General features: G+C 46.5%; 1 protein-coding gene and 1 long non-coding RNA gene across 3 annotated transcripts in view; both read right to left on the reverse strand.

The window, feature by feature from the left end:
- LOC310831985 overlaps positions 1 to 23,963 on the reverse strand; it is a 372,207-nt gene that overhangs the window by 309,619 nt on the left and 38,625 nt on the right. The window lies entirely within an intron of this gene.
- IGDCC4 (immunoglobulin superfamily DCC subclass member 4) overlaps positions 1 to 23,963 on the reverse strand; it is a 75,817-nt gene that overhangs the window by 43,811 nt on the left and 8,043 nt on the right. The window contains exons 2-3 of one of the 2 annotated variants that reach the window (XM_083713066.1): positions 7,089 to 7,424; positions 1,097 to 1,238 (exon numbers count right to left, since the gene is read on the reverse strand). In XM_083713066.1, the coding sequence (XP_083569192.1) occupies positions 1,097 to 1,238; positions 7,089 to 7,424 (478 nt within the window). The remainder of the gene's footprint in view (positions 1 to 1,096; positions 1,239 to 7,088; positions 7,425 to 23,963) is intronic. The other variant, XM_083713067.1, reaches the window with a different exon arrangement.

Below are 23,963 nucleotides of genomic sequence, written 5' to 3' on the forward strand. Positions count from 1 at the left end.
ATATATAGATATATAGATATATAGATATATAGATATATAGATATATAGATATATAGATATATGACTGCCATGCTAGGTCGAGCCAATACATCAGCCACATAGCACAGCTCATGGGGCTGATTCACATGCACGTGTAACAATGCGTTATCTCTCGGTGTTATGGGGGTGGGAATGTCAGGATCTGTCAGAGCAGGAGGACCTCCAAGACAGGGAAAAGCACAGAGAGTGGGGAGAGAGAGAGAGTCCCACACTGTTTTGGCTGGACACCTCTGTGCTGGAGTGGGAGTTGGCTGGGCCAGATCCTGCGTTGACTCCTGGGGTTACCAAAGATGCAGCTGGTCAATTAGTAGAGCCGGCTAGGTTGGGGGTGGAAAGAGGGTTGAAGAGTTGGGCTCAGGATGTGCCACCCCCTGCGCCCTAGAACCACACAGGGCCTGGATAGCTCGGTTGGTTAGATCATAGTGCTGATAATGCCAAGGTTGTAAGTTCGATCCCTCTATGGGACAGCTGCTTATTCCTGCCTTGCAGGGGGTGGACTAAATGAGCCTCAGGCTCCCTTCCAATTCTACTAATCTGTGCTTCTGGTCCTGCCCTGCACCCCTCTCTTTAAAAGCAGGAGCGGCCTCTCAGCTGTTGTTGCTTAGGAACATAGGAAGCTGCCTTATACTGCATCATATCATTGGTCCAGCTAGTGTTGCCTACACTGGCTTGCAGCAATTATCCAGGATTTCAGGGAGGGGGTTTCTCCCAGCCCCACCTGGAGATGCAGCCAAGGACTGAACCTTCATCCAAAGCAGACGTTCCACTACTAAGCTTTAGCCCTTCCCCAACCATTGGGATAACATCTTCTGGACTGTTAACATTTTTAGGACCCAGATTATTGATGTGATTTTAGGTTGCTTTAAACTGTTTCTATCAGTTTCCTTACTGTTGTAACCCACCCTGAGACCTTAGGGTGAAAGGCAGGTCATAATTGCCAATAAGGATAATATTTGTATTTGGACTGAAGAATTATCCATATTGCCAATGTGAGCTGATGTCTCAAAAAAACAGTCTTTTTATCCACCTGGAAGCTACACACTCCAGCCCAGCTCACCTGGCCTCTGAAGGCACAGCCACATGGTCCTTCTCCCAGGTGATCACTGGAGGAGGCAGCCCTTTGATCCGACACTCAAAGCGGGCCATACCATTTTCTTTCACCGTCTGGGACTCTGGATGTTGAAAAAATTGAGACAAAGCTGGAGGTGGGAGGTCGAGGGTGGCAGTGGAAGAGAGGCAGGAAAGGGGGCAGAGAAACATGAGAAGTTTTAGTTCCTTACAATTTCTCTCTTCTTCAGTTGTATCAAAGCTCATGGGAGCACTTGGGAGGGGTTTCTCCCCCAAAGGATGAAATAATACTAAAAAGTGCCAGCCATGCTGTTTATTTACCAACAAATGTGTTCAATTGTGCACATAAGTAAAAGTGGCAACATTTTGTATTTTAAAACAGTGGAGGGAGTTTTGTGTTTGGATCAAGGATGGGGTCTTGGGTTAGGTACCGAACTGGTTTTTAACAAATCTGATCAATGACCCTTTAAGCTTTCAGCCTCCAGCTGGTTTTGGGCTACAGTCCCCATCATCCCTGACCACTGGTCCTGCTAGCTAGGGATGATGGGATTTGTAGTCCAAAAACAGCTGGAGACCCAAGTTTGGGAAACCATGGTTAAAACATTCATTTTATTAGAACCAAGAGGGTACTTTAATCATCAACATGTTTTGATGCACATATGTTTGATGCCACATATGCGAATCACGCACAAAAACAAAAATTATGGAATCGTTATTGTGCAACAAGATTAACTTTTTTGGGGGGGGAATTAAGTTTCTGTATCTGAATCTAAAATCCAGGGGTGGCGAATCTGTGGTCCCCCAAGTGTCATTGGACTCCATTTCCTATCATCCACAGCCAGGATAACCAGGGATCATGGGAGTTGTAGTCCAACAACATCTGGAGCACCATGGGTTCCTAGTCACTGCTAGAGTCCTTCACAGGTGCTTTAGAGTGCAGGTAGACAGATAAGATATGGAGAAGGCACTCTTAGTTGCCTGCAGCAAGCAAAGTGGAGTCCCGGGCAGTCCTGGGTAGTGATTTTGGCTGCTTCCGTTGGTATTCCTGCAGTTGGTGGCCTGCAGGACAGAGGAAATTCTTTGCTATGCTACTTGGTTTGCCCATGACTGGGGCAAAAGTACAGGGAAGGCAATCCCCCTCACTCCTGCCCTTGCTAAGAAAGGAGAAAGGCAAACTGCCACCTACAGAATAGTGTTTGGTTTCAGAAACAACTGGGCAATATTTGATCACAGTCAACAGATGACAAATTAGGCAATATTTGACCAGGCAGGCTGGCCAGGCACAATGCGCACTTGGGTCTCTTAACTGGCCACTGGGTGATGTTGCTCAACCATCTCTCTTTCAGCCTAATCTACCTTGCAGGGTTATTGTAAGGATTAGGGGTGCTTGAAGGGTTCATTCTTCCTGATTTCCCATATGAACTGATCTGATCTACCACTCCTGGATGAATGTGCAAGTGCGAATACTGCCACCCTCCACACTTCTTCCTAAATGTTGTAATGCAGTTTTCAGCTTTAAAAAAATGCCTGAAGGCATATAATGTGTGTATTTTAGGATAAAATATGTTTAGAAATGCATACTCTGAGAGAAAGGAGTGTGCATTTTCATAGAATTGTTGAGCTGGAAGGATCCCTGAGGGTCACTTTGTAAGAAAATACATTCAAAAATTCAGATTAATATGGAACTGAACAGACTCACAAATGATCGTGTGTGAAACTGGCAAAGAGCAGAAACAAGCTGATCTATCCACCTCTAGTGACAATAAAATAGGACAACTTCCCTGTACTCCTTGCAGCCCTGAGCTGACTATAGCGGAAAAGCCAGGTAGGATAATTAAATATTATTTTAACAACATACATGTCTTATTTCTCATCAAGATCACATGAACAGTACACACTAAAACCCAATTTGCGCGTCATAACAGGTGTCAACATGACTCCCCTTCCTTGGCTCAGCTGAAAGTGTGAACAGATCTGCTTCCAGAGAGAGAGGGAAAGGAATTTCTAACTCTCCCGAATGGCTTCTAGAGACCATGTTCTTTCTTCCAAAGGCCAAGAGGCAAGGCCCGAGAGGGAGTGTGAGCCCATCTAAGAGCCAGTTCTGCCTCTGCAGCCTGAATGGCAAACAAGGACAGAAGAGGGAACATCTGTGCTCAAGGAAAAGTTGGAGCAATTGCTGGATAATTTCCTCTAAGTTTTACTCCATTGATTCCATAGTGGCCAACTGGGGCCAACAAAGAAAGATCTGAGCGTTATTATTCATATGTAACATAGAAAACTCCCTCCTGCCAAATTTGACCCCTGGTCTAGCCCACAGGAGCATAGGAAGCTGCCTTATACTGAACCAGACCATTCACTATCCAGTTCAGTATCATTGACACTGATTGGCAATGATGCTCAAGGGTTTCAGGGGACAGGTGCTGCCAAGGATTGAACCTGGGACACAAAATAGATGCTCTACCACTGAGCTGTGGCCCTTCCCAGAATTGGCTGTGTTTGGAGGTAACACTAATCCATAGTTTAGCATTATGTGAACAGACATTTTCAACAAACTGCAATGTTTATTCTTAACCATGGTTCAGAGAAACCAGCCAACTTCAAACCACGGTTTCTGATCCCGGCTCTTTCCCCTAAACTGCAGTCAAGACTAAACACTGTTCTGAGTTTGCAAATGTCAGCAAATCATGCTTAGCGAAAAACAGAAGCAGACACTTCCCATCTCCTTGACGCAACCTCAGTGGAGAAGGGAAAGGGAGCTTGTGAGCCCAAGGCCCATGCACTACCATGACCTGTTTATCCAGAACTGATCTGGACACAGAGGCTGCAGAGGCACCAGAAGAGGAGCCAGGTCTGGGTCAGGACTCAGAGCTGATGGCGGAAAGCATAAAGACCACTGTGAGTTGGCAAGAACTCCCAGAGCAACTCCCAGGTAACCAATGCTGATAGGGCCAGAGCCTGGACCCTCAAGGACACCTTCTCCTAAGCCAGAAGAAGCAAGATGCTTCACATTGCACATCAACATCATCCCAGCAGTGCTGAGAGTGCGCTAGGGCAGAGGCTGTGGAAGGGAGGAGCATTGGTTGCCTGGGACAAAGTCTGGAGGAGGAAGTCCACAGACAGAGACATAAAAGGTCTCAGCCTGATCACAACATTTATCAGAGTAATTTTCTCACTTGGAGCTGTCCATGGTCCAGCAACACTGGACCAGCTTTGGTGCTTTCCCCATGGGTTCTGGAAATCAACCGAAACAGGACATGCATGTGATGCTAAACCAGTTAGGGTTATGTCAGAGCCCAACCACTGACTCCTGAAGTGGCTGTCTAGGGTCTCATCAGAAAGCTTTTCCATCCTGCTGCTTTGAGAGCTGGATATTTGGATTTGGGGCTTTATACTTTCCGAGTCTGTGCTCTACCATCCAGCTAGGGGTCATCCCAAACAAAGGTGTGCCCCAGGGAACGGGCCAGTCTGGGAATTGGGCCACTCCCTCCCAAAGAATCATGTCTATTGTACAATAAAGCCTGTTCAATTTTTCTCCTCACTCTGCCCCATGGGCATCAATGCCAAGGTCTTGGTGGGGAAGTGGAACTACATTGCTTTGTAGTCGGGAGCCTCCAGCCTATGGGCTTTGCAAGGCCCACCTGGTTTCCCCCACCAATTGAGCACCTGATACCATTCATGTTGTCAGGTGTGGAACAGGTAAAGATGCAGGTCAGCCCAAAGGGGCCGTGCTGTGCAAATGGCTTTGCAAGCTCTGGCAACCAGCTGATTGTCAGGGGTTGCAGAGCTGCTCAGCGAATGGATGGGCCTTGCAAAGTGCTGTGCAAGGCCTGGCAACCAGCTGATTGCTGCCTGGTGCTTAGAACTCTGCTGACCATCAGTGGCTTTCAGGCTGTGCCTTGCCTGCATGGATTGATTTCAAACTGTGCAGGCAAAAACAGGGCAGCCCTACCTGGAGATGCCTAGAATTCAACCTCAGACCTTGTGCATGCAAAGCAAAGGCCCTGATGCTGAGTCCTCCCCCCAAAAAAACATGAAAAGCTGCCTTACTGGTCTATCTAGATCAATACTGGGAGCAGATCTGCATGGTTTCAGGACAGGGCGCTGGAAGGCCTTCCCACCTGCCCTGGAAATGCTGGATGAACCTGGACCTTCTGCCTGCACCTTCTGCTGCTGAGCTGTGGCCCCTCCCCTGGAATGGAGGAAGTTGCCATAAACACAGTCTTGTCCACCTAGGCGGAGTATTGTCAACACTGACTGGTAAACAATCTGCAAGGTCTTCCCCAACCCTAAGTGGAGACATCAGGGACTGAACCTATATCAAAAGGGACTTTACAAAGAACATGCTCCACCTCTTAGCTACGGCCCCTGGAACAGAAGAAGCTACCCTACACAAAGCCAGACCCTTGGTACATCCACACTGATTGGCAGCACCCCTACAGGGACATTCCCAAGCATATTAGGAGCTAACAGGGATTGAACCTGGGTCTTTCTGCAAGCCAAGCAGGTGCTCTACCGCTGAGCTACGGCCTCTCCCCAACACAGGAAGCTGCCTCAAACCAGGTGAGAATATTTGCCCACTGAGCTCGGTCTTGAACCTGGGCGGGGCCATTCTCCATATATTTTACTATATACACCTCCGCAGACACTAATGATATATTGCCAAATATTAATCAGCCCTCCCTACCCCCAGCATGAGCAATGAACCCTTCTGCGTGTAAACAAGTCCTCTGATCAAACACAACATTACGTCCCACTTGCAGCAAGATGGATTTCTCTGGGATCCTTCCTGCGCTCACACAGGCTGAATGCTAAATGGAGCACACAAAGAGCTCATGGTCAAAACAACCCAGCAGGTGACTTTCATACATCACAATGGGCATATTTCCCCCTCTCGTTCAGAAGATACTGAGCGGCACCAGGAGCGAAAGCTCATCAGGGAGAATTCCTGCCTCTTTGCATGAGCCATCAAATAATCTTTAGGAGCCATGCAGCCTTTTTAGATGACTCAAAGTCCTTTACGGACTTTTTCTTTCTTTTTCCCCACAGCCATTACAACGACCCTACAAGATAGGTCAATGTTACTCTCTCAATATTGCAGATATTGCCCTACGGCCGGAATTTCCCAGACATATCCAGGAGTCATCTGTCAGAAATAGGGTCCGGGCAGAATTTCTGAAGATCAGTAAAAATGCATATGGCAACCCATGTCGGAAGTGTTGATTTTTTGGCTAATTTCTTTTAAAAAATAGCTCAAAAATTTGGCCAAACAACAACAACTTGGCCAAAAGAAGCTCGTCAACTTTTTTGTCTGGATTTTCACTTTTTGAAATACGGCAACCCTAAGATAGGAAGGTTGGGGCAGAGAAAAAGAGAGAGAGGTTTGCCAAAGAACACTGAGTGAAGTCTGTGGCAGAGGCAAGGTTCAAACAAGATATTCCCTGGTTCATCAGTGACTGGGATTTAATTTTAACTGGCAATGCTTATTTAAATTTATTTATCTATATACTGACCCCTCTCACAAAACATCAAGTACAGCGATGTTTGCATTAAAAAAACACACCTTTAAAACCAATACAAAACAATCATAAAAATGTCTTGCCTACCCCATTTCTTTTTTTTTTAAGAAAACAGTAAATAAAACTTGCTTCTTTCTCTTGTTTTAAGAAACAGCTACTTAAATACTCTTTAAATCTCAGTCAGGGAAACTTTTAAAAGATTCCCTGAATGGGATTCATCAATGAGAGGGCTTTCATTTTTACTGGCATTGCTTATTTCAATTTATTCATCTATATTCTGAGCCCTCTCACAAAACATTAAGTACTGTGGTGTTAAAAACAACACCCCTTTAAAAGCAATACAGAACTTGCCTACTTGAAATTGTTTTTAGAAAACAGTAAATAAAACTTGCTTCTTCCCCTTGTTTTCAAAAGGAGTTGTTTTTAATGCTAAAAGGAGGTGGGCACAAAAACCCGGATACTCACTCGGTGCACGAAGTACAACGGTCTGGCCAGCGACTGAGCCGAAAGATCCATGGGAAACGCAGGAGTAATTTCCCTCTGCGCTGGACCCTCCTGGGAAGGTTCCCTCCGCTGAAGGTGACACCCCTGGCGAAGAAATGAGCAAAGATCCATTGGGGAGGAGGCGGAAGTTGTCCTTTTCTGCTAGTGGGAGCCCATTCTTCTTCCAGGTAATGTTGAGGAGCTCCTCAACGGGAGCCAAGTTGCAGCGCAGCTCCAGAGTTTGGTTTGGCTCTAAGGTCACTTGGCCTGGGCCCGGCCCGCAGGTCAGCTCCAGAGAAGGCCTTGGAGATGGTTCCCCTGCAGCAAAGCAAAACAGAAGGTTGGCTTGTTGGAGGAACTATGGTAGGACTCCTTTAAAATTATGTTATTTATTTATGCAACTTTTCTATTTTTGTTGTTTTGACAAATCATGGTCATATCAACCACAGGAATATAACAACAACAATACAAACTCTCCAACATTACAGTGGTACCTCGGGTTAAGTACTTAATTCATTCCGGAGGTCCATTCTTAACCTGAAACTGTTCTTAATATGAAGCACAACTTTAGCTAATGGGGCCTCCTGCTGCCGTCACGCCGCTGCTGCTGCATGATTTCCGTTCTCATCCTGAAGCAAAGTTCTTAACCCGAGGTACTATTTCTGGGTTAGCGGAGTCTGTAACCTGAAGCGTATGTAACCCGAGGTACCACTGTACTCTGATAACAACCACTACTACTACTACTACTACTACTACTACAACTACATTTATAAACAATAACAACAACAACATTTATACCCCACCCATCTGACTGGGTTGCTCCAGCCACTCTGGGCAGCTTCCAACATATATAAAAACAATGAAACATTAAACATTTAAAAACTTCTCTATACAGGGCTGCTTTCAGATGTCTTCTAAAGGCTGCATAGTTACTTATCTCCTTGGCTCTGGGTTTGAATAACTCCATACCCTCCGACATTTTTCTGATGAAAATAGGGACATCCTAAGGAAAAGGACATTCTGGGATCAAATCAGAAACTGGGATGGCTTCTGTAAATCCGGGACTGTCCCTGGAAAATAGGGACACTTGGAGGGTCTGACAATTTCACACACTAATACAACTATTTATTTATTACATTTCTATCCTACCTTTTCTCCAAGGAGCTCAAGGCTGCGTACGTGGTTCTCTCTCCCCTCCCCATTTTATCCCCACAACAACCGTCTGAGGTAGGTTGGGCCGAAAGAGAGGGGGGGACAGGCCCTAAGGCCACCTAGTGAGTGTCATGGCTGAGTGAGAGTCAGAACCCGGCCCTTCCTACTAGTCTGTGCACCCAAAGTTGTCATCATCATTGACAAAAAGGGCAGGACAACCAACATATAATAACAACAAGTGCTGATGTTTTGTGGTTTCTTGAGCATGTGCAGAGAAAGCCTGACGTGGGCCACACTAACCTCCAAGGTGCTGACTTGCAAGAGAGCCACAGCATTTCCTGAAAGCGTTTGGCCATTATCTGCAAATGTCCTTGAGAAACACGGTGGCCAACATGAATTTGCACGGCTATCTCAGCCTCCTCCGTGAGGAAACCCTCCGCAAGCCAGCTCCTTTTACAACCCTGCGCCAAATAATTTTGTTACCATTCCAACTGAAAATGTTTCCTGGTTCCATAACAAGTTTATCAGCACGGGCTGGGAACCACATGGCTGGGTGCCCAGTGCCTATCGCAGATTAATTTTATAGCTATTCAAGCACCCAATTAAACCTTCTGCTACCTACGGATGATAAAAAGGGCCACCTTTCTCGGGGGGGGGGGGGTGGAGAAGAGCTCACTCCAGAGCATGCAATTAACTGCAGCGGTGCCCAACATTAACACAGTTAAATTGCATTCTTCAAAGACGTGCAAAGAAAGCTGGGGAAAAATTGCATTCTTGGCAAGTGAAATGGCTAAATGGTCAGTTAATTTAATTCACCCTCCTTCCTCGGCCTGCAATCCATCATAGCGGCCATTATTTCAGAGGTGAGTGTTGCGATCTTCTTGCTGCAGACTTTTGATGTGAGAAGCTGTGCTGCACTTCTTCACAAAAAAATCCTTACTCTCTTTCTGCCCCATCCCTAGAATCTATTCCATCTGATCACAAAGGTCTAAACCAAACATAGGCAGTATGGTGTAGCGAGCAGAGTGCTAGACTAGGAGGATCTGGGAGTTGTTGTTTAGTCGTTTAGTTGCGTCCGACTCTTCGTGGACCCCATGAGAGCACGCCAGGCACTCCTGTCTTCCACTGCCTTCCGCAGTTTGGTCAAACCCATGCTGGTAGCTTCGAGAATGCTGTCCAACCATCTCGTCCTCTGTCGTCCCCTTCTCCTTGTGCCCTCCATCTTTCCCAATATCAAGGTATTTTCCAGGGAGTATTCTCTTCTCATCAGGTGGCACAAATACAAGATGAGAGGCACAAATACAAGATGGGTGACACCTGGCTTGAGAGCAGTACATGTGAAAAGGATCTAGGAGTCTTGGTTGACCACAAACTTGACATGAGCCAACAGTGTGACGCGGCAGCTAAAAAAGCCAATGCAATTCTGGGCTGCATCAATAGGAGTATTGCATCTAGATCAAGGGAAGTAATAGTGCCACTGTATTCTGCTCTAGTCAGACCTCACCTAGAGTACTGTGTCCAGTTCTGGGCACCACAGTTCAAGAAGGACACTGACAAACTGGAACGTGTCCAGAGGAGGGCAACCAAAATGGGCAAAGGCCTGGAAACGATGCCTTATGAAGAACGGCTAAGGGAGCTGGGCATGTTTAGCCTGGAGAAGAGGAGGTTAAGGGGTGATATGATAGCCATGTTCAAATATATAAAAGGATGTCACATAGAGGAGGGAGAAAGGTTGTTTTCTGCTGCTCCAGAGAAGCGTACACGGAGCAATGGTTCCAAACTACAAGAAAAAAGATTCCACCTAAACATTAGGAAGAACTTCCTGACAGTAAGAGCTGTTCGACAGTGGAACTTTCTGCCAAGGAGTGTGGTGGAGTCTCCTTCTTTGGAGGTCTTTAAACAGAGGCTTGACAACCATATGTCAGGAGTGCTCTGATGGTGTTTCCTGCTTGGCAGGGGGTTGGACTCGATGGCCCTTGTGGTCTCTTCCAACTCTATGATTCTATGATTCTATGATTCTAGGTGGCCAAAGTATTGGAGCCTCAGCTTCAGGATCTGTCTTTCCAGTGAGCACTCAGGGCTGATTTCCTTAAGAATGGATAGGTTTGATCTTCTTGCAGTCCATGGGACTCTCAAGAGTCTCCTCCAGCACCATAATTCAAAAGCATCAATTCTTCGGCGATCAGCCTTCTTTATGGTCCAGCTCTCACTTCCATACATCACTACTGGGAAAACCATAGCTTTAACTATACGGACCTTTGTTGGCAAGGTGAGGTCTCTGCTTTAGGAGGACCTGGGAGACCAGGATTCAAATCCCCACTCAGACCTTGGACCGCCAGTCACCATCTCTCAGCCTGTCCTACATCGCAGGGCTGTTGTGAAGACGAAATTAGGAGTGGGAGAACGACAAATGCCACTGTGAGCACCTTGAAGGAAGATGGGGGTATAAATGGGTGGTCTTGGACCAGTCCCATTTGTTCAGCCTAACCTACCTGACAGGGTCCTTGTGGTATATAAATCCAATAAATAAAAAAATGGGGGGAAACCTTTTTCTGTGTTGCAGGGGGTTGTACTAGATTACCCTTAGGAATCCCTTCCAACTGTACAATTGACCTGCATATATGTAAAGGCATCCAATGTATATAAAAGCTGACTAATCCGTGCTCCTCACAGTGCTTGCAAAATCCAGCACCAAGGCATTCTTCTGCAGCTGAGAGAAGCAACCTATCGAGCCTGGAATATCTACTCAGCAAAAAGGAACAAAAAAGAGGGACAGAGACTAAGCAGGCCCCCTCAGACACTTTGCACTCCACAGAAAGAAGAAGCAGAAGGGCTGGCTAGCCCGTCCTCCTTCCAACGCTGACATCACTTTCCAGTCCTTGGCACCAGTCAAGGAGTTTTCCTGGACAGCTCCTGCTGCTACTGCGCAGGCAGGTCCCTCTCGCTGGGTCTGGATGCCAGCCAGCCAGCCAGCTCCATTCCTGCTTCTGGGCATGTCAGCCTCCCTGGAGAAAACCACGCATGTGCACCTTGCAGAGCCCAACAACAAACGCCTCTGGAACAAGAGGAGTTTTTCAGAAAGCAGAAGGGAAATAGCCCAGATAAAGGAGGAGGCGAGCACAGGGGACCGTTTTAACGCTAGGAGAAATTTCAGCACAAGTGCAGAGCACAAGTAGTGTTAGAAATTCAAGATACATAAGCTAGGTGCCAAAGGCTCCTTAAACCAGGCTTATAGTCTCCAAAACAGAAGGCCTAGTTGCCATTTTTGAGCCAGACAATGTGACTTTTTGCTTCCCGAAATTCATTCTGATTGTGCAGATAAAATATAATGGATAGAATTATAAATGATGTGTTGCTCATGTGTGAAAACAGTCAATAGCCAAGCATCCCCAGGCATGCACTTCCAGATGGTGGAGATGTCAGGCATCATCCTGCCACCCAGGCATCTTCACTTGGGTGCAAGTGGCCTGATTTTGAACGCTGAGCACAAGCTCAGCCTACAGGAGGTCCCAGGTTGAGTCCTGCTTAGAGACGGATGAGGCAGCAAGGATGGAACAGGAAAGATCTCCTCTGGTAGCTGGAACAGGCAGAGTAAGACACACTTAGATGGACCAGTAGCTTGTCTCAATAGGACAGTTTCATACATTCAACCACTTGGAAAGTTAATTTCCTGTGCTGTCATGAGCAGTTGCCTTATAACAAGCCATGGTATCTACCACTTGGTCTTCTAGCTTAGTGTTGTCTACACAGATTGGCAGCAGCTCTTCAGGGTTTCAGACAAGGGACGTTACCAGTTCTACCTGGAGTTGCTGTCGAAAATTGTACTTGAGGCCTTCTGCATGCAAGGCAGTTACTCAGTTACCTGTACTTGCAAGTGGGACCTGAGCACTAGAGCTCTTCTCTCCTCCTGCAGAAAGATTACTGTCTCTAACTGTGGGGGCAAAGCATAGCCATTGTGGCCAGCAGCCATGGGTAGCCTTCTTCTCCATGAATTTGCCCAACCCTCATTTAATTCCTCCCACTTCGTGACTAATAGGTGCAAAAGGAACATAGGAGGCTAATGCCAGTCACTTGCTATACTTGGGTTTTAGTGTTTTGCTGTTTTTGTGTGTTGCTTTGGGTCACCTTTGTGAAGGTAGAAAAATAATAAAAATAGGAAGCTGCCTTAAACAGAGCCAGACCTTTTCAGAATCAGAACATTCCCAATCCCACTAGGAGATGCCAGGAATTGAAGCTGAGCTATGACATTTCCCAGCATCCTGTGCAACACACACACACACACACACACACACACACACACACACACACCCCACCCTCATTTTCCCCAACCTGGTTTTCCTCTTTACAGCATCAGCAGCCCTGACAGAACACCCCAAAAATTAGAGCTATGGGACTAATTTTTTGTGCTTAAATTGGAGGTGGGTTTGAATCACACACCAGCTAACTATGGTTGCACAATTATAGTTGATTGGGAGTTATCCTGCAACAAGCCTGCTACCCCCAAAAGTCTGGACATTTTCCCATAAGGGAACTGATGGGGAAAATGCATGGGGAAGTGTGGGATAACACTTTCCAACAAATCAGAATAAATGCTCATGAAATAGCAACCATCATCTAACCTCCCTGCAAACCAATCAGGACAAATGCTTAGTAAATGAGCCGACGGGAAGTGCCTCAGGTTTCAGCAAGGGTGACCCAATTCCAAGTAAGATGAAGATACTTCCAGTGGTGTATCTGGGATCTAACTAAGGGACTGACTACAAATTTTGTCCACCACATAATGTGCCCTAATCTCACCAGTTTGCCTCTAGCCTACTGAACTGGGGGAAAGCGTCAGGAGCCACTCCAAGACAGCATCAGAGCATGCACAGGACATGAAAGCTTCCGACTGGCCGTGACTCTCATTCACCACAGACAGGTGTGCAGCTTATTCAGAAGCCTGGATCAGATCATTTTAGGTAGGACTGTGTGCATTCAGAGGAGCACAGACATCGGCACTGGACTCTGCGATTTTGGAAAAGAGGTGGTGTCCGGTAGCCAAAAGTTACGCACCCAGCAAGGCCTATAACCAAAACAGCAGCAAACCAGGAAGCCAGTGTGTTAATAAGCGCCAATCATCTACAAGGATCAAGTGGGCCAAGCCTCAAATGCCTGCAAATGATGCCAATGACTTTAAAGAGCAAAGACCCGTCAAGTGAATCATGCTCTATAAACATCTGATGCAACAGCGCATGAACGCATTGTTAAAAGCCTCATTTGCTAAGGAGTTTCATGGCTTCAACTGATGACCCAAATTCTCATGCTGCATGGGGGTTCCTCAGGAGGCCTTCTGATACGGCCAAAACCTGGCCATAGTGCCTTCAGGCATGTCAGAGGCCCATGGATTTTCTCTTACCGCATGCACAGCCATGAGGTATTTCAGCTTGTGTCAATTCAGTGGTGTGAAAAGACGCCTCACACTTACAGATGGCGGAGAGCACCGGGGGCATTTAATCACTGCACTCCTTACATGCCGTGTGGCTAATTTTTCAAACCAGAGCTCTGCAGAAGCATCTGTGGTGCAAGGGTCAAACGAGTGACATAATGCGTGGGAGAGCTGAGAGTGCCAGTGTAGCTTCTGCTGAATAATGGGCTGGATATTGCTTGCACATTCCATAGCTGAGTTCTGAGTTAAATCAACATGAAGGAGGCAAAGGTGAGCAAGCTAGCTCCGCCCTTCAGTCACCCTCTCTGCCAGAAACCCTAAAGAAGCCGTTTGCTAACCTGCTGCCCTCCTGATGTAGCAGGACTACAAATCCCATCAGCCCCAGCCAGCGAAACCACGTGTGCCTGTCTGCACTTTGTGGAGGGGTCTGTGACTCTAAATCAGGGTTTCCCAAACTTGGGTCTCCAGCTGTTTGGGGACTACAACTCCCATCATCCCTAGCTAGCGGGGACCAGGGATGGTGGGAACTGTAGTCCAAAAACAACTGGAAACCCAAGTTTGGGAAAAGGTAAAGGTAAAAGGACCCCTGACTGTTAGGTCCAGTTGCGGACGACTCTGGGGTTGCGGCGCTCATCTCGCTTTATTGGCCAAGGGAGCCGGCGTACAGCTCATGTGGCCAGCATGACCAAACCAGAGCAGCGCATGGAAACGCCGTTTACCTTCCCGCCGGAGCGGTACCTATTTATCTACTTGCACTTCATGCTTTCGAACTGCTTGGTTGGCAGCAGCTGGGACTAAGCAAGGGGAGCTCACCCCGTTGCAGGGATTCGAACTGCCAACCTTCTGATCAGCGAGCCCTAGGTTCTGTGGTTTAACCCACAGCGCCACCCGCGTCCCTTAATTTGGGAAACCTTGCTCTAAATAGTTGGAATTGGGGTGAGGCAAGCGAGCTTTTGTTATGTTGGTCTGTACTTGAATTCCCAGTGGGTCTGGCCGGCACAGAAAATATATGCTTTCCCCCAATCCAATGACGGTATCACTTGTTTGGGTGACATATCTGAGATAGGCAGATGGCCTGAAACCCTCTTCTAGAACACACAGAGACATCTGGCTTTTGAACCAGTGCCCAGAACCATTTCGACTTTAATGGATCTTTCCATTAAGAACTCACTAAAGGGAACATGGCTGCCAGGACATCAAAATCCCCCCACCCCCAATTATGGGTGTTATAAAAATAAAACAAATTAGCTGCAATTATTTGCGGGTGCCCAATGCAAAAGCCTGAGCTTTATGAAATAAATGAAAATTGATTTGGATTAGTAGGCACTGAAGGCTTTTAAAAAATTAACCAGTTGCTTATGACTTCAAAGCCTGGATGGGTTTGGTCAGCGTTGCTGCTGGGCTGTGGCTACTTACCTGCCCGAGGAAACTTCCGCCACTACCTTCAAAGGCTGCTGGCTCAACAGCAGATTTGCCATTAGGAAGAGCCAGGCTACAGTTCCCTAAGTCATTGTGTACAACACTGAAAAATGTGTTTATAATTGGTGTTACATTTTTGCAAGGTTTTTAATTATGTGGCATTATTTATTTTGTGGGGCTTGCCTTGCGTTCGATGTGGAAGCTGCAGTTAGTGCAGAATGCAAGGTTGCCGACAGAAGTGAGACCTTGTCAACATACGACACCCCTGCCCGTGCACTGGTTGCAAATCTCTTACTGGGCCAAGTTCAATGTGTTGCTGTTAATATACATAAAGCAGCTTGGGACCAGTTTACTTGCAGGATCATCTTACCCCATATATGCCAACTTGACCGCTTTGATCTGCGGCACTTTTACACGCGCCACATAATATTCATTCCACACTATTAATATTCGTGCCACAGTTTTTTAGTGTGGCAGCAGCTACGTCCCGGAAAGCCATTTCCAACTCGGAGGAGATGGGGTTGCGGGCCGACTCCTCCTACACGCACACGGGGGCTGGCCTTAGCCCCTCGCGCGAGCAGGGAATCCCCGGGCGTGTCACCGAGCCGGCCCGCCAATCAGCGGGCCGGGGAGGTGGGACCTGTTCCTATTTAAGGCCAGGTACGCCCGGAGACCGCCCTCTTTCACCTGGACAGCTCGGAGGTCTTTTCCCATCCCACCCACCCTTTAGGCTTAGCTAGCTTGTCTTGACCTTGCTATGGAATTCGGTTGGTCGCCGTAAGGGGCCTGGTAGGAATTTTTCCAAGTTGGCCTACCTCGAGCCTTTTGGTTTTTTCGCCTACCTCGTAGCAAACGTCACAACTTTCGCGGTACTGGCGGTTAGGCATTGGCAGGGGGTATTGATATGCAAATGAATGGGGGGGAAGGAAGCGCCATCACCTTCCCCCAATGAATGGGGTAGTCCAGTAGAGGACTCCGGGGGGCATTGCCTTGTCCGAAACCTAGGGAGGTAAGGGCCTCCGGCACGCCCCCGAGCGGTGACACCCGTGGGATCCTAGTTGGCGTACTTCAACAGGACCCCCGTGGTTTGTGGACAACCCTTCCCAGTCACCATGCCGGGTAGTCGTTAGGAGCCAATGCCTAAAGCCAATACCTTTCAATTCTGTAATCAATAAAGTTGTGGCCTTTTCATGCCCATTAACCTAAAATACCGTGTCCTGTGTCTTCATTTCACGTGGGGGAGGGGTCTTGCCACGCAACTCCCAGCCTATTGACAACGGACTGGCACCTCTGTTGTGCATTTTATGAAACCTGCTAAAAACATTTTTGCAACTAATCCTAGGAATCTATGTAAACACTAGCAGGCGTTTTGATCTGAAATTTTAATTATGCTGATTTTAATTACATCTTGATGTTTTAAAAACTTCCTCTTAACTTTGACTGTTAATTATCATTTTAACACACATTTTATTGTTTGTTTTTTGTCAAATGCTTCGAGGTTTTACTCACAGCTAAGGAGTATACAAAGGGATGCGGGTGGCGCTGTAGGTTAAACCACAGAGCCTAGGACTTGCAGATCAGATGGTTGGCGGTTTGAATCTCCACGAAGGGGTGAACTCCCATTGCTCGGTCCCTGCTCCTGCCAACCTAGCAATTCGAAACCATGTCAAAGTGCAAGTAGATAAATAGGGAACCGCTCCAGCGGGAAGGTAAACGGCGTTTCCGTGCGCTGCTCTGGTTCGCCAGAAGCGGCTTAGTCATGCTGGCCACATGACCCGGAAGCTGTACGCCGGCTCTCTCGGCCAATAAAGCGAGATGAGCGCCGCAACCCCAGAGTCGGCCACGACTGGACCTAATGGTCAGGAGTCCTTAAGGAGTATACAAATTCTGTTCAAAATCATAGAACAAAATAAAATAAAAATATGCCTTATGCCCATCCTCCGTTCCTTTGGGCAGGATAAAAATCAAATGAACCATGATAACGATAACAACAGCAACTTCTGACCTACATGACAGCCGTGCAGAAGCCCCTTGTTGGGGACAAAGACCTTGTTGTTGCCATCTCAGGCAGGCAGCACAAGAAATGGCAAATCCAGCCCATTGGCAAACTGTTTATTTTAAGAAGCTATTCACATTCATCTTACAATGGATTGCCCACCTGATGAGAAACTGCAGAGTAACCTCATGCAAGGAGGATGGAGCAGAACTCAGTGGCGAAACACCTGCTTGGCTTGCAGAAGGTCCCAGATTCAATCAAGGCCTCTGGGGTTTCAGGCTGGAGCTTTTTCCCAGTCCTACCTGGAGGTGCCATTGGGGTTTGAACCCGGGACCTTCTGCATGCAAAGCAGCTGTTCTGCCTCTGAGTCACAGGCATTCCCTCTTCCCCATTTCTGCTGGAAGCTCAGCCGTTGAGATTCTCCAGGTCATTCCAGGTCATGGAACATGCCATCAAGGGCACAAAGCGAAATCTGCCAAGTCCTCATTAATCAGCAACTATAGGGCGAAGGCAGGTGACCTGAGCAAAGAGGAACATTCACTCCCATCCCAGCCATTTCCACGGAGCACATCTTGTGGCCTTGTGAACCTCCCAAAAGCTGACTTTTGCCTCTTCCAGCTCCAATTGCAAAACAGAGATAAGGGTATTTTTACTTCCCTCCCTGGAGCAACCAAGGCCTGATTTCGTGAGATCCTAATCTCTTCCTTGCTGGGAAACGCCCCCCCCCACACACACCCCTTGACAACCCATGAAAATAAGTCTATGCAATACACACTACTCAGCTCTGCAAAAGAACCTGCTTTATAAGCTAAGGAAGCCTCCCTTCGGACCAATATATTGCCTACATTTAAGAATTTGGAGATTTGGTGTGTTGTTGTTTTTTACTAGGGACACACAGGGGCATTTTTATTTATTTATATTTAAAAAGCATTTCTTGGTCATAAAATATCAGGGGGTGTAGAATGGTAAGGCATCAAACACCATTAAAAAAATAATAATTGCAGATAATCGTTAAGGTGTCTGGATAATTGAAAAGGGGGGTCTAAAAGCCACAAAGTATAAAAAGGCTCAACTTTTTTAGGAAACACTCAAAAGTCAAAAGCGAGGACGTGCCTGCTGCAACTCTGCTGGAAGAGCGTTCCACAGGCATAGGCCTGGTGACGCTAAAAGCCTGATTTTTCGTTGAGTCCAGTTGGGTATCTGTAACACGGGGACAACAAACAGCACTCCTCTCCATGTTCTCCACAATAGGGCTGGGACATGAAGACTCAGGCCTTCCTTGAGGTAATAAGAATAATAATTTATTATTTATACCTGCCCTTCTAGCTGGGTTTTCCCAGCCACTCTGGATGGCTCCCAACAGAATATTAAAAACACGATAAAACATCAAACGTTAAAAACTTCCCTAAACAAGGTTGCCTTCAGATGTCTTCTAAAAGTCAGATAGTTCTATATCTTGTTGACATCTGATGGGAAGGTGTTCCACAGGGCGGGTGCCACTACCGAGAAGGCCCTCTGCCTGGTTCCCTGTAACTTGGCTTCTAGCAGTGAGGGAACCGCCAGAAGGCCCTCGGCGCTGAACCTCAGTGTCTGGGCTGAACAATGGGGGTGGAGACGCTCCTTCAGGTATACTGGGTTGAGGCTGTTTAGGGCTTTAAAGCTCAGCACCAACACATGGAATTGTGCTCAGAAATGTACTCGGAGCCAATGTAGGTCTTTCAGGACCACTGTTATGTGCAGCCAAATTATTTAGGGCTTTGTGTATCAACACAAGAACCTTGAACCAGTGTTCAAAATCCCCCAGGCACCAGGCGTGTTCTGCAACTGGCGCGGGTGCAACTGAGACCACATGGAGATTTCTGGAGGTCAGGTTGGCAATTGACATCTCCACCTGGATGGCCCATCCAGCTTCCTTAAGCAGGTCTCAGATTTCAGCAGTGACCTGTGCGACACTAAGATTTGTCACTCCCACCCCAACACTCGTACTCCATTCTAGCCAGATAGCTCAGCTGGTAGATGAGGAGGCTCTTAATCTCAGGGTTGTGGGTTTGAGCCACAGGGAGTTGAACTATATTATATCCTTGTGGTCTCTTCCATCTCCACAATTCTGTGATCCCCTGCCATGCCCCCAAGGCTCCACACCCAGTGCGACTGAACCACTCGACAGGGGTTGAATCAAGAATTCATTCCCTAACCATCCCCATGGGAAAACTGCTCCATGGCCATTTTGAATCTGTTACCAACGACCACATGGGATGAAGTAGACATAGGTCCAGAGGACCTCAGGGACTGCCTGACTCTCTTACCCCAGCTTGATCACTGACATCATCTGGAGGAGTGTCGTGGGTCATCCTTGAAGTGGACAACAACAAGAAACTGAACCTGTTGTGTCATCAGGCCAGAATTGTGGAACATTCTGCCAGCAGAGATTCAGTAGAGGCCTCCCGTGCCAACTTTTAAACACCTGCTGAAAACTTTTATATCCCCATTAGGCTTATGCAGGCAAGTAAAAAAGACATCTTTCCATAACAGCCAGTTTCTGATTTTAAATTATCATATGATTTGATGTACAATTGTTGTAAGATGCTCTGATTTTTTTAAAATCAATAGTGGTATACATTTTAATAAATAGACATCCAAACCGCTTCCCTTCCTGGAGCTTTAGTGACTACTTAGTCCCTGCCCCATCCAAACAAGATTTGGGGGATGCCCTGAGCTCATCAGACTGTCACTGCCACTGGAAAGGGATTACCATTAATTGAGCTTACAGTTTATTAGCTCCGGATTATTTCTTAGTTGCTGGTCTATAATCACTCTCGTTTTCCAAAACTGAGAGAATTACAAGTCTTGCTCGGATCACCGGGACAATCCAAATCACATCTTCTTTTTTCTTTCTTGCAAATTCTTCATGCAAAAACAAAAAAACAAAACCCACACAACCAATCCTCTGCTCTTTCCCAAATATCCTATTAGTTCAGCTTTGCCAATGCCATAAAAAAAATATGATACTGTGAAATTTGAAGCCCCTACCAAGCTCCATTGGATCTGTTTTCTGGCACACTACAGTACTGCATGTGTTTAAATGTAAAAATGCACACAAGTTGGTTTCTTTTGCTCCAAAATTTAGATCTCCCAAAGGCAGGGGTGGGGAACCTCTGGCCCTGCAGATGTTGGTGGACTCCAACTCCCATCTCCCTTGACAATTGCACTAAGCTTGGCTGGGGATGATGGGAGTTGGAGTTTAACCACAGCTGGGGATCCTAGTTTGAAGAACAACAGACAATAACCTAGATAACAACTTTATGGTGTCTCCCTAACAAAACCAAACAGGCAAGTCCTGACTCCACCCAAACACAATTGAGTCCACTGCCACCTAGTGACTAAACCATAAAATGACACTATCCACACCATCGGGTCTTGGGGTTTGATCTGGCAACTCAAGGTTTTAGCCTCCTTTTTAAACATGGGCTTAGCCATGGGGGGCAGCTGTCCCCCTGATCAAGTTAAACAACAGAAATACTTAACTAACTGACCTATCACGTCAGCTCTGCCACCCCCCACAAAAGTCCTGCCCCCTTAACAAAAATCCTGGCTGCGCCCATGTTTTCAAACCATCCAGACCAGTGTTTCCCAAACTTGGGTTGCCAGCTGTTTTTGGACTACAATTCCCATAATTCCTGGCCACTGGTCCTGCTAGCTATGGATGATGGGAGTTGTAGTCCAAAAAACAGCTGGAGACCCAAGTTGGGAAAGCCCTGCTCCAGATGAAGGAACTTGCAGCAAATGGAGGGAGGGAGTGATCTGTAGACTTCAGGGTTCCCACCCCCAATTATGAAATCTAAAGCACCACCTTCTCCAACATATTAGGATCTTCTTATTGCGGAAGGCAAACAGAAATGGGCACCAATAAAGGGATAATAAATCGATTTGGGAAACAAGTAGGAACGTGAGTGACAATTCTGCCTGGGAGAGGCCTGAGAGCTCTTTTAAAAAGCCAGACTCTCCCCTCAATCACTGCTTTTACAAGCACTACAGTGATACCTCGGGTTACAAACTTAATTCATTCCAGAGGTCCGTTCTTAACCCGAAACTGTTCTTAACCTGAGTTGCGCTTTTGCTAATGGGGCCTCCTGCGCAATTTCCATTCTCATCCTGGGGCAAAGTTCTCAACCCGAGGTACTACTTCCAGGTTAGTGGAGTTTGTAACCCAAAGTTTTGTAACCTGAGGTACCACTATATCTCTGAGCAATCAGCTTCACTCTGAAGCCTCTGAGTTGGAGCCTCAGGAGAGACACAGTGGTTCTTCCCAGGCCTGGCTAGTGGGCTGTGTTTGGTTCGCTTGCCATACAGGCCACTTTGGCAACAGACAAACCCATCTGGCTGAGGAATCTAAATTCAACCAAAACACCATGAAAGTAATGGAACAAAGTGAATTTCAAATTGGTGCCAGCGTCATCTAATCATTGCTTGGAACCAGAGAGAGAACCCTTTTCCATCTAGCTCGGTATTGTCCACAAGGACTGGCAGAAGCTCTCTGGGATTTCAGAAAAGAAGCCTTCCCGGAGATATTGGGGATTGAACTTGGGACCTTCTGCATGCCAAGCAGGTGCCCTACCTCCCACAGCTCCCACATAAGGGCACATCTCATTCGCCACCCCCAAATCGTGCCCTTTACTCTCTGCACACGAAATCTCAAGAGCCGGTTTGCAAATAAATAAAAATAAACAATCTGCTAAGGCAGCTAATGGCCTGTTTGGCCACACCAATTAACTTAATTATTTATTGACTGCCTATTTAAAGATCAGCTAGAAGGCAGAAATCCCCTAGGCGTGGGAGAAATAGCACAGAGTTGCACACAGGCACACCTGCCTTCCAAAGGTGTCTAAAAGCCACAGAAAAGATTCCCACCCCCCACCCCCCGGTATGCTCCATGCACTGTTACTAAACTTACTGCACAGTTGTGATGTGCCTTTAAATCATCTGGGGAAGGAGCAGGGATAGGGGTCCCTGGAGACGTAGCAGAAGTCCAAGGTCTGCAGGAGAATCCTGGGGGGTTGTTTTCTTTAAAAAGTAATTTGTTTTGTTTTTTAAATGATACAACTATGCAAAGGAGAGAGAGAAAGATCTTAGATAAGTCACAGTCAGGTTGTAAGCTGTGGCTGTGCAGATGTTGCTGAACTCCAGGCCCCAGTGGTCCCAGCAAGCATGGCCAATGGTCAGGGATGGTGGGGGGACAGTACAAAACAACTAGAACTGGTCTATATGATGTCCCTATTTTCATCGGAGAAAAAGCCCCAGGGCTTTTTTTTTCAGCTAGAACTTGCCAGAACTCAGTTCCAGAATCTCTCAGTTGGGCACCATTGCCATTATAATAGAGCAAGGGAGGTGTTCATGCTGAGTTCTGGCACCTCTATTTCTAAAAAAATAGCACTGGACATCCCTATTTTCATCAGAGAAATGTTGGAAGGTATGAAAAACTACCTTCTCTTTTGCTCCCTCCCTCAACCTGACCTCATGCAAATCCAGGATTGTCATGAGGCACTGTGAATCCTCTAATGTGGGCTGCGTGATGACAGCCTTACATTTTTATGCATATAGAAATGCATTTTTATGCATTTTTATGCATATAAGCTTTGGTGGGCTGAGGCTTATGCCATTATTAATGTGTTCATCTAAATATAATGTACTTTTATTTCCGTTTCAAACAGACAACATTTCTGTACACAAAACAAGTGGAACTACTGCCATCTGCCATAGCGCTTGTCTCAGGCATGTTTACACTTATTTTTGCCTAAGCTTTGAGCACTGTTGCGTATCAACAAGAATGCTGTGTTAGTCTTTAAGGTGCTGCAAGACTGCCGTTTTTGCTAGCACAGCTACCCCGCCGGGAATCCCTCCCACAGTTCCTTGTGGTCCAATGCTTTGTACGGCAGTCTTCTTTTCCATATAATTCTTGTCCGGTTAGTACTATGCTGAAAATTTCTCCGACATATTTTTTTTGGGCGGGTGAGGGTTAACCATTCTCCATCAATTAATGAGAAAAGGAACTGTATTCAAAAATTCTACCAGTAGATCCCAACACACCTTCTGCTGGGTGTGATTTGGACAGAATGCCTTCAGCCAAGTTCCTGGAAGCAAAGATAGTTCTATATGAGGATTCTGTAAGATTTTAAGCAGCGTTGGACACCTGGTGGTGCTAAGAGGCAGATATGGTACAAGGGGCAATTTTGAGGCACTATTTCATCTTAAACCAACTTGGAATTTTTCGAAACTGGTAATAAATCCATCTTTTAGTGCAGCAGCATCTCTACACTTTGGAACTCCCCGCCTATTGAATGCACTCTTTCTATCACCTGCTTAAAGCATTTGTGTTCAGGAAAGCCTCTACAGACACAGAGAAGTTACATATATTTCTTTTTCTGCTGCTATTGATTTTTTATCGTCTTCTGGACGTTTTTAAACACCTGTTTTTAATTTGTTTTATTGATAATGTAAATGTTTTATTATATATATATTTGTAAACTACTTAGAGGGCTTCTTTTGCAGGGGGTGTGCGGTTAGCAAATTTGTTTACATACATACATATCAGCAGGACAGAAATCTCTATTTTCAAACTGACTCAGGAGCCCCTGCTGGGACAAAAACGTAGATTTGGAATACAGTGGTACCTCGGGTTAAGAACTTAATTCGTTCCGGAGGTCCATTCTTAACCTGAAACTGTTCTTAACCTGAAGCACCACTTTAGCTAATGGGGCCTCCCACTGCTGCCGTGCCGCCGGAGCACGATTTCTGTTCTCATCCTGAAGCAAAGTTCTTAACTCGAGGTACTATTTCTGGGTTAGCGGAGTCTGAAACCTGAAGTGTA

This window comes from Podarcis gaigeae (genome assembly GCF_964106915.1).
Source record: "Podarcis gaigeae genome assembly, chromosome: 14".
NCBI lineage: Eukaryota > Metazoa > Chordata > Lepidosauria > Squamata > Lacertidae > Podarcis > Podarcis gaigeae.